The sequence below is a fragment of the Limulus polyphemus genome, unplaced genomic scaffold, assembly GCF_000517525.1.
Source record: "Limulus polyphemus unplaced genomic scaffold, Limulus_polyphemus-2.1.2 Scaffold106, whole genome shotgun sequence".
Taxonomy (NCBI): domain Eukaryota; kingdom Metazoa; phylum Arthropoda; class Merostomata; order Xiphosura; family Limulidae; genus Limulus; species Limulus polyphemus.
Genome location: NW_013665716.1, coordinates 1,088,255 through 1,099,788, shown reverse-complemented (window position 1 = coordinate 1,099,788; position 11,534 = coordinate 1,088,255). Strand labels below are relative to the sequence as shown.

General features: G+C 32.8%; 1 protein-coding gene across 1 annotated transcript in view; it reads left to right on the top strand.

Annotated features, from left to right (window-relative positions):
- The first annotated feature begins 4,216 nt into the window (after window positions 1-4,216).
- The window catches only part of LOC106470588 (SNF-related serine/threonine-protein kinase-like), a 21,394-nt gene continuing 14,076 nt past the window's right edge, over window positions 4,217-11,534 (top strand). The window contains exon 1 of the mRNA XM_013931155.2: window positions 4,217-4,964. Within this exon, the coding sequence (XP_013786609.2) occupies window positions 4,331-4,964 (634 nt within the window). The 5' untranslated portion in view covers window positions 4,217-4,330. The remainder of the gene's footprint in view (window positions 4,965-11,534) is intronic.

Below are 11,534 nucleotides of genomic sequence, written 5' to 3'. Positions count from 1 at the left end.
ACACTCAGCAAAGGGAGGTGTACTAACCCTTGTCAAGAATCACTTGCTCTTTACTACCGTTACTTGCCCAGAAAATATAGAAGCTGTTGGGATTCAGTGTCAGACTTCTATGGGAAGTGTCACGATATTTAACATTTATAACCCTGGTGTTGCCATTGATCCGGTTGAGTATCGAATTTTTTTTTCTTCCTAATATATACTTTGTGGAGATTTCAATGCTCACAACCCGTTATGGGGTGGAACAAAAACTGACTATCGAGGTCAGATTCTCGGTGATCTAGTTATGGAATCTAATAAAGTGGTTTTAAACATCGGACGTGGGACATGTCTGGTTCGGGATAATCTCTCTCCTCTAGATCTCACTATTATAGACAGTAAACTTGCTACCTGGGATGTTCTGGATGATGACCTGAGAAGTGATCATCTCCCGGTCATTACATCTCTTAAGATCCCTCTTGAAGTTAGGAGTACAACGACCTGCTGGAACTTTACCAAAGCAAACTGGCCTAACTTCCATATGTTCCTTGATTCTTCCGTTCAAAACATAGAAATGTCTTCTTCTGTTGGATCTGTACATTCTCGTATAGTAACTATTATTCTGGAAGGAGCAGAGAAATTTATTCCACTATCAATCACAAACTATGGGAAACAACAAACCCCTTATTGGAATATGGAATGTGAAAAAGCAGTTAAACAAAAACACAAGAGTAGGAAGAAAGCTCTTAAAACACGTCTCTTAGACGATTATATCGAGTATAAAAAGCAGAAGGTCATTTGTCAACGTACAATTCGAGAACGCCAACAACGTTTCTGGCGTAATTACTGCTCTACTTTCAACCGTTCTTCAAATTTAAGTAAACTATATAAATTCGTAAAGCGATTGAAAGGTGGGGTTATATCTGTATTCCTACCCTTAAATCTCTTGGATCAACATATTTGACGGATGTTGAAAAAGCAAATGCGCTATCTGATCAATTTGCCCACGTCAGCAGTTCCGATAATCATTCTCCCGAATTTTTACCGCATAGAAAATTGTTTGAACATGAACATTAGTTTTTAGTCGTCTTTATTGCTCGGTTAAGTTCACCGATCGTGAATTGAGCGTTCAACCCATTACTATTGTTTGGCTTCTTTGTAATGGTGGCATCGGCCCCTGGTGACGATCAAGTTCCTTATAAAATCTATAAAAATCTGTCGCTCAGTTTTTTGGTAAAGCTGCTGGAATTTTTCAATAAAGTGTGGAATGAAGGTACCCTCCCTTCAGCCTGGAAACACGCCATAGTTTGTCCAATCCCTAAGCAGCAAGGATCCCAGTTTGGTTACATCGTATCGACCAATTGCTCTTACTTCTACTATGTGTACAATTATGGAACAATTGATTGCATACCGTTTGAATTGGTATTGTGAAAAACATAACCCTTTCGATCAGTTTCAGTCTGGTTTCCATTGGAAGAAGTCTTCGCTTGATCATTTGGTACGCCTACATGAAGATGTCAACAGATCATTGTGCAACAGAGGTAAGACAGTGTCTGTGTTCTTGGATATTGAAAGAGCATACAATATGGTCTGGAAAGAAGGATTGTTATATAAACTCAATAGTTACGGTTTTGATGGCTAACTCTTCAACTGGATTAAAGAATTTCTTTCAGACAGATCCTTTAAGGTCAGAATAAATGGTGTTATCTCTGGGGAAAGATTCTGCGAAAATAGCACTCCCTAGGGTAGTGTTATTAGACCTATTTTGTTCCTTTTCATGATTAATGACGTTAGTTCTTCCTTTATTAGTAGTGGCACGAATTATAGTATTTTTTGCTGGTGATTTAGCCCTCTGGAAAACTGGTCGTAATATTAATCATATCCAAACCTGTCTTCAAACAAATCTAGATAATTTAGCCGATTGGTTTTTTAAATGGGGCTTTACGGTTTCAGCCCTAAAGTCTGCAGATCTTCCTTTTTTCTCGTACTTCAAACACAGTGAAATTAAGTCTTAATAACCACCATTTAGCCTCAGTCACCCAATACAAATTTCTTGGAGTTATCTTTGATTCCAGATTAAATTGGACGCGTCATATCACCTATGCCTCACAAAAATGTGCTAAAACGACTCAATTTGCTTAAATGTGTGTCCGGCACACGTTGGGGAGCGTCCAAAAAGACTTTATTACTTATGTATAAAACCTTAATACGATCCGTTATTGCCTATGGCAATATCATCTATGACTCTGCTAGTTACTCAGTCCTTAAACAACTGGACGTTATTCAAAATCAATGCTTACGATCATGTTGTGGAGCATTGAAACACACCCCTATATCAGCCATGGAAGTACACTGTGGTGTCCTACCCCTTGAATTACAGAGACGGAAGATACAACTCAAATTTATAGCAAAGTCTTTGTACTACGATTAATTTCTTTCAAAAGGAATGGAGGGAAATAACTCACCAATGTCAGTTAAAACTGCAGACTTTTTCTCGTCCGTGAAACTCCAGAACGTTGCTAAATAACAATATTTTCCCTTTCTTCCTTGGGAGATTCCAATCCCTGATGTCGACGTCACTCTACATTATGTTGGAAAAAAAAATGGAAGCAAATTTACTTGCTTTTGTCCTTGGCTAAGGAATAACTAGCAGGCTTCTATGACTATACATGTATATTTACGAATGGCTCCAAGTCGACAAATTTTAATTCCTAGGCATTTTATATCAAAAATCTCAACATCAGAAAAGCATTTAAAACTGCACCTGCATCTGTATATAAGGCCGAACTGTTTGCTATCCTACAAGCACTTATACGGCTAGAAGATTCAGATGTTACGAAAGCTCTGATAGTTAGTGAATCTTTAAGTTCATTAATTTCGATTAAGAACGGTTCCTTTTCATCTAATCCAATGTTACTGGGTGAAGTATTTACATACCTTGTCCGTTTATGCCCCCGTCTTGTCATCAAATTTTTCTGGGTCCCTAGCCATGTGGAAATCCAGAGAAATGAGGTTGTTGATCGTCTTGCCAAGGATGCGTTAACATATCCTGGGGTCACAAACGTTTCTGTTGAAATTGGTGACCTCTCTTGCCAAGTCGATAAATTCATTTTAGATTCCTGGCAGTACAGATGGAATTCAGTGAAACAATCAAATATATACAAGAAAACTGTTCCTGTTGTTTCTTCTCACATCAAGTAAGCATGTACGAATAGACGCCAAGAAGTTATCATAACACGTCTCCGTTTTAATTGCACATGTCTAAATGGACATCTCTACAAAATTAAAGGAGCAATGGCTGCATTCACCATTGGAATGTGAGATTTTGAAGATCCGGAACAGATTATCATGGATTGCATATACTACCAAAGAGATCGAGCAGCCATAAAACAACAGATGTGTAACGTAAATGTCCTCTTACCTACCTCTTTCTGTTAACTACTGATTGCCTCTATACAGCGATTTATAATTCTTAATAACTAAAGACCTAAAAATCTAATGTCCCTTTCTTTTACTAATAGGGCTATTTCTTTTTATCTTTGTTTCAAATGGCTGGAGTCGCTCCCAGTCGAGAAGTACTAACTACGTAACCCTTTTTTTAATAATCATATCTTTTACAAATAATTGTATGTGTTGATTATCCTGACGTATTTGTATTTACCAATTGTTCTTAACGTAATCAATTAATCATACGTATTATATTTTATTACAATAACACTAACTCATAACATTATTAGTACAACCCAATTAAATACAAGAAAAAAAATACTAATTTATACTTAATGATAATTAATAAAATAAATGACGAGAGGATCTAGTTCTACTAGTTGAGATCAGTGAAATTGGGGGCATATCATCTGCTGATGATAAAACAACAACAACAAAAAAAACTTTTGACATGTATTGTTGTGGTATGCCTTGGAAGTTATGTTCACACTTTAAGTAATCTTCTTGTCTTTAATCCGAGGGGGCACAATGAAGAAAACAGGTTCAGTTTTGTCTTGGTTAATCTGCATTATTATTTTGTGTTGTCACATTTTATCCGTAACAAATGGATAGAATAGCAGTTTAGTAGCGAGGTTTTGCGTCACAGGCATCACCTGCATTTCCCATTGGTAACTGTGTGTATACGTTTGAACGCTCCCCCATACGGAAAACCCATTCAAAACTGAAGGTGCGCCGATCTCATGCGCGTGCAGTAACTAATAGTGAACTACTTTAAGTATTTGGTCAGCTTGCTTTTAGGAATGTTTTAAAGATAAACAGTGGTAAAATATATGGTGGTAAACATCCTCCTGACGCATGAATTGTGAGTTTAAAACAGACGTAATTATTTGCTTTGCGCGTATTCATAATGAGTGAAAGTAATTCGCTTGTGCTTAATACTAGTAATATGCAGAAGGTTCGCCACTGTAATAAATATGATGGAAAGATTGCGGGTTTATACGACTTGGGAGATGCAATAGGACGCGGCCATTTTGCAGTTGTTAAACTGGCAAGGCACGTATTTACTGGTGAGAAAGTAGCCGTTAAAGTAATCGACAAAACAAAACTAGACGAAGTGTCTCGTGCTCACCTGTACCAAGAGGTGAGATGTATGAAATTAGTACAACATCCTAATGTAGTAAGACTTTATGAAGTCATAGACACGCAAACAAAACTTTACTTAATACTAGAGCTAGGAGATGGGGGGGACATGTATGATTATATTATGAAAAATGACAAAGGAGTAGATGAGGATACGGCAAGGAAATTTTTCCAGCAGATTGTTCATGCTATATCTTATTGCCATCGACTTCACGTAGTGCATCGTGATTTAAAGCCAGAAAATGTAATTTTTTTTGAGAAATTGGGGATGGTGAAATTAACAGACTTTGGCTTTAGTAACAGATATTACCCTGGACAGAAGCTAGAAACATCCTGTGGATCTTTAGCATATTCTGCACCAGAAATTTTATTAGGTGATATGTATGATGCACCTAAAGTTGGTGAGTAATCATAGAATCTTAAAAACTGAAACTAATACTTGAGTGTCAATCTGCCCCATTTAGCTTTTTAAAAAGTAAATACATTTTAAATCCATATTTTCCAATGTGTAAGACACACTCATTAATTTTAAATTTTTTTCTTGCAGAGTTGTTAGTTTCACTTTCAGTTTTGAAAATATTCAATCTGGTTATTGTAAGTAAAATGTCATACTTATATGACAAGAAAAAAATTATCTTTATATGAAAATTAATAAAAAGAATTGACAGTTATAGCAATAGTATATACTTTTTAATGAAATGAACAGAGTAAAAATAGTTTGTTTAATATTAAAGATCAAGAAATTGTTTTTAACCAAAAGAGTCTGGAGGTGCATTAATTTAGAACTGATTTTTACCTCAGGATTAACAGGAATTATTTCTATCTTTATAGCTTTGTCATGAGGGTTTTCTTTTCCTTGTGGATAACAGGCAAATTTTGGTTCTGAAATATGTTTTATTTTACCTTGTTTTACTGTTTATTATGTCTTTTAACCCTTGTTAATAACCACCAGAATTTTTCTTTAGGACAACAGTTGACTCAGGCTTAATATCTATTTGTAAACAAAAAATTTAACTTATTTATAGGGAACGTTTAATTCTTGTAAGGAACTGTTCTCATGATATTTGTAAATAAACTTACATTAAAAGACATTTGATTTGATGATCAAGAATGTTGACCATTGAATATTCCCATAAGAGAAATTGCTTTGAGTTGTCACTTATTTTATAGAAACATTGTAGTGCCTTTGAAATCAATTGCAACTTTCTTGTGTATAAATATATCAACTATATGTTTGATGCACCTTCATATTAACATGATAAGTAAGTAACAGTTAAGGCTTGGCTACATCTTTCACATAAATGAAAAACAGTCTGGATACAAGTTTTTTCCAGAAAGAAATACTTATAAACAGAGATTACAGTGTTACTGGGTAGTGTGACAAAAACTATGCCAACCAAGGATTAATTTGGCAGATTTTATTGAATTACAAAATTTATTACAAAAGATATTGTATGTGTATAGAAAAAAGGTAATGAGATGACTTGGAATCAAAAGCTTTTGTCAGACTTGCATTCTTTGTTCACAGAATATACTACTACACCTTACTACTTTGTATCTGTATACAGTGGGCTCATTTTTTAATGTGGTATGAAATGATGACACACTGCCCTCAAATTGCTGGATCAAGAAACTGCTGTATACAGATGTATATACAGATGGCACTTGCAGCTGCAGTGCTTTTTCAGTGATGTGAAATCAGAAGGCAAGCATGTAGAATGTGTAATCCAAGGGATTATATATATCTATCTAATCATACATAGTGTAGCATTTAGGCTGATGTACTTACAAGCCATTCTACTTGCACCTCAAAGAAATTTTAGTTTTCATACCAGTTGCACAATCCATTGTTTTACCTTTCACATGTAGAAAACTTTACAGAAACTGTAGGTTTCAGTTTTGAGCATGAGTTTAATGACAAGATGGTGATGTGTTGTGTAACAACATATCGTAACTGATTATACACATTAAATAATTTGAATACAAAAAATAATAGAAGAAAATAAACATTATGTAATGCAAATTAAATCATACATATTAAAACAGGTTTACATCAAATGAAGAATTGTGTTATTTAGAGATAGAAGAAAAGTTCTTTTGTATCAGAAGCCCAGCTTCATTCTTAGCTATTGAGATTTTATCTACCAATACAGAATATCCAATCTCTTTCTCTCAAACTTTAAAATCCTCTCAGCAGCTAAGTATAAAATTGAATTTCTGATAAAAAGAGATGTTATACATAAAAAAAAAATCTTCTGCCTCAAAATAATACATATTCTTCATTTAATTTAAATGCATTATGTTTTGTTCATTTGCTCCTGATTATACACAGTTTGCCTAGCTGGATCTAAAATATTTCACAAAGTTTTCTTTAACTATACATACCACCTTAAAAACTTGATGTTTTTGGACAAACAAGTTTCAGAATAATAGAGCTGCTTTGTTTGATTTACAAATTAAATATTTTTTTGTACTTTTTTTAAAAGCAGCTTCAGTAAAACTGAAACCAGTCAATAAATACAAAAACTGTAGCTTTAACTTAATTCAAACATTTTTATCCATTGTTTCAGAAAAGGTTAAGGTACTGAAACCATTTCAAAATGGTGTAATAGAAATCACTTGACAGAATTTTGAAAAGATCAATCTGAAGGCCAGAAAAAATATTAAGGGGTGCCAAGCAAATGTTGTCTAGTCTAGACCAACTCTACCAGTAGGTCTTGAAATATAAGGATATTGCTCATTAGGCTCTGATCTGTAAGACATTATGCTTTTGTAAACCTTGAGCTTCTTTTAAACCTTTTTTTTTAAATACTCAAAATATAGAAACATTTTTATACTCAACTTTTATCAAAAACAATTTATTTTAACTTTATAAAGATACACTATTGGTGCTCCAACATTTTTTAAGTTCTTCCAAACAAACTTGCTATGAGATATTTTGTAAAGGGAAAAGACAAGTACTGTCGTTTTTAATCGTATCTTTCACTAAACCTATGCTCTTTTGTTTTTCTCTCTCTCTCTCTCTGTAAATATTGATAAGCTTATGGTGTGAGTAAGTTATATGTACTGTATGACACCTATCTGTCAGTTTTGATAAACGTAGATAGAAGTTACACCATTATGATAACATACTCTGTTATTCGACTGTAGTTATATGTATAGAAGTAACATTAGGATAGTGTACTGGCATGTTTTATCCAACTGTAGATACATGTATAGAAGTTACAACGTTAGGATAGTGTACTATCATGTATTATCCAACTGTAGATACATGTATAGAAGTTACAACGTTAGGATAGTGTACTATCATGTATTATCCAACTGTAGATACATGTATAGAAGTTACAACATTAGGATAGTGTACTATCATGTATTATCCAACTGTAGATACATGTATAGAAGTAACAACATTAGGATAGCATGCAGACATGTTTTATCCAACTGTAGATACATGTATAGAAGTTACAATGTTAGGATAGTGTACTGTCAACATGATAGTACACTATCCTAACGTTGTAACTTCTATACATGTATCTACAGTTGGATAAAACATGTCTGTATGCTATCCTAATGTTGTTACTTCTATACATGTGTCTACAGTTGGATAATACATTTTATCCAACTGTAGATACATGTATAGAAGTTACAACGTTAGGATAGTGTACTATCATGTATTATCCAACTGTAGATACATGTATAGAAGTTACAACATTAGAATAGTGTACTATCATGTATTATCCAACTGTAGATACATGTATAGAAGTAACAACATTAGGATAGCATACAGACATGTTTTATCCAACTGCAGATATATATATATATATAGAGAGAGAGAGAAGTAACAACGTTAGGATAGTGTACTGGCATGTTTTATCCAACTGTGTAGATATATGTATAGAAGTAACCATATCCTGGTAATGTACTTCTATGTTATTCAACTGAATATATATGTACAGAAGTGCCATTATAATGTAGTATTCTCATGTTATCAAACTGTGTGTGTAATATACAAGTAACAATATGATGAAAATATGATATCCAAATAAAATGTACTAACAGTATTATGATGATGTACTTCATATTGTGTATGTATAAAAAAAAATCCTGATATACATAGCAGACTAATGGTGACTTATGTGCCTTGTAGTCTTAAACTGTGTTGTAACTTATTACAAGATAGTTATATAGCATCTTGACAAGAAGTTCACATCATCTCTTCTAGGATGTTACTGTTTCTCTCTGGCAAGTAATCAAATGTATACATATTTTAAATTTAGGCTCCTTTATGAAAAATTGAGATTTGCTATGTTGATATGGTAACTAACTATTTTCTAAGAAATTATTCAAGAGTTAGTCTTCCATCAATGTAAAAGGAAAACTGTTAAAAATATCTACAAATCACTTTTCATCATTACAAAAACTACTGCTGAGCTTATAGACAAAGGCTTTATATAGTCTGAGTTGCTATTGAATATCTGGTATCCTTATCTTGCCAATATGTTGTGGTGTTATATCAACCATGATTTAGTAATATCCAGTCTTCTGTAATTGATTATATCTAAAATATTAGATCTCAGACATCTGTAACAGATTCCAATTTGAATGAAAAACCTGACAAATCCCTATCTTTATTATTATAAATGGAAACATTCTATTTAATAAAAACATAATTTTGTATCCAAAGATATTAATTACTAGGATTAATTATTATAATTATAGTTGAAAATATAAAGAGTTAAAGTACACAACTGATGTTTCAGTGTATTTCAACTGTTATAGGTTTGTTTTTTGGTTTATAGTATTAAGTATTTGTAGACAGTTTGTAATAATTTGGGAACTTACAAGTTACATATTATATTAATTTAGCTCTGATCTGTATACTTAGTTTACTTTTTGATCAGAAGTTTGTAATAAATATCTTATTTCAAGATGTGTTTATCTCTCTCAACAAAGCTGTATTGGATGTATAGCCTTCATTTTAAATGTAATATGCACATGCATCTGGATGCAATATTTATACATATGTGTTTTAAGTTTATGACAAATGTTGAGATTATCCTTTCTATTCTTGGACTAAAATTTTCCTAGTTACACATCAGAAAAATTTAATTTAATTTCTTTGATGTCTAGATTTTCTAAATTACACTTAACTTCGTGTGATGCATAATTTTCAAACAGTTTAGGAAAAAGGATACATTTCACAACTGTCTTTTTTTCCAAAATTTTAATTTTGAGGTTTCAACAAATTTTTATTATCAATTTATCCCTTATCATGTTGTGCTTAACAATGGTGACATATAACATAAGTTATCAAAAGTTGTTCCTGTACCATAGTAAGTTATGTCTAGTGTCACAATACCTGGTTTAGGATGGTATCAAAAGTGATTCTTATACCTTAGTATGTTGTGTCTAGCGTCATAAAATCTCTTGTACTATGGTACCCAAAATTGTTGCTATACTTTAGTAAAATATGCTTTGCAAAGCCATTTAACAAAGTTTAGAATTTTATTGGGTAGTCAATATGATTTCACTAAGGGAAAATCTTGCCTTACAAATCTTTTGACATTCTTTGAAAAGGTTACTGCTTATGCAGATGAGGGTAGATTTGGTGTATCTGGATTTTCAGAAGACATAGATGAAAGAATGGTCAATAAGTTAATTAAATTTACAGATGATATTAAACTTTTGGGTGATGCTAGCTGTGAAGAGGATGCTGCTGATTTACAAAAGGATTTAGATCATTTAGTAAGTTGGGCAAGTAAATGGCAAGTGGGTTTTAATTATAATAAATGCAAGATAATACATGTGGGTTGTCATATTTTGAATTATAAGTATAATTTGGATGGTTATAACCTTAACAGTATCATGAAAGAAATAGATCTTGATGTAATTGTTGATCAGTTTCTTAAGCCATCCAAGCAGTGTGCTGTTGCTAGTGGTAGGGCAAATAGGACTTTAGGTTGTATGTACAGAAATATTGAATACAAGTCTAAATAGGTTATAATTTTATTGTATTGGTCACTGGTTAGGCCACATTTGGAGTATTGTGTTCAGTCTTGGGCTCCTTACCTTAGGAGGGACATTGAATTGTTGGAAAGGGTTCAGAGAAGGGTTACAAGACTGGTACCTGAGATGGAGGTGTTGTCATACAAGGAGATGTTGAAATTTCTCAAATTTTTTCTCTTGAAAAAAGAAACGTTAAAGGGGATCTGATTTTGGCAAGTTAGGAACCATTTTCAGTTAAGACAGTTTTATTTTTCTAACAGGATGGTTGGCCTTTGGAATGGGTTGCCCTCAGATGTTGTGGAGGCAGTAAATTTAAGTGAGAAACCTTGATAAGTATAAGAATGATAATGGCTGACTTTAAGATTTTTTTAAAATTTATTTATTAATAGTGTTAGTTTAGTTTAGAGGATGGGATAGCTGAGATGTACCGATGGGTCCCATGTTGTCCCAAAACATTGTTATGTTGTATCTAATGTCAATATCACCTGACATGTGATATCAAGTAGTTTAGTTCCTTATTTCTGTTATAGTGATACACAATCCTTTTTTCTCCATTTATCCATGAATGGTTTAAAAGTTTTTGTTATATTTGCTGTTTGGACAAGAAGACACTTGTTCTATCTTCCATTGGATCATCTCTGTTCCTGTGGTACATACTTTAACTCCGTTGGTCATTACAGCTTCAAATTATAAATTTTTTTATTGAATTTCTGCTAAATTACCATTTTCTTCAATTTATGTTGTTAGCACATTACACTCTTATGTTTAAACACATGTAAGTAATGATGCATTAGCACTAACATTCTACTAAACTCTGTAAAAACTTTACTCTCATTGTATGTGTATATATATATATATATATATATATATATATATATATATATAACTACACACACACACACACACACACACTAGTTAAGTAAGTAAGAAGTAATAAGTAATAAGTAAAGTAAAGTAAATAAACG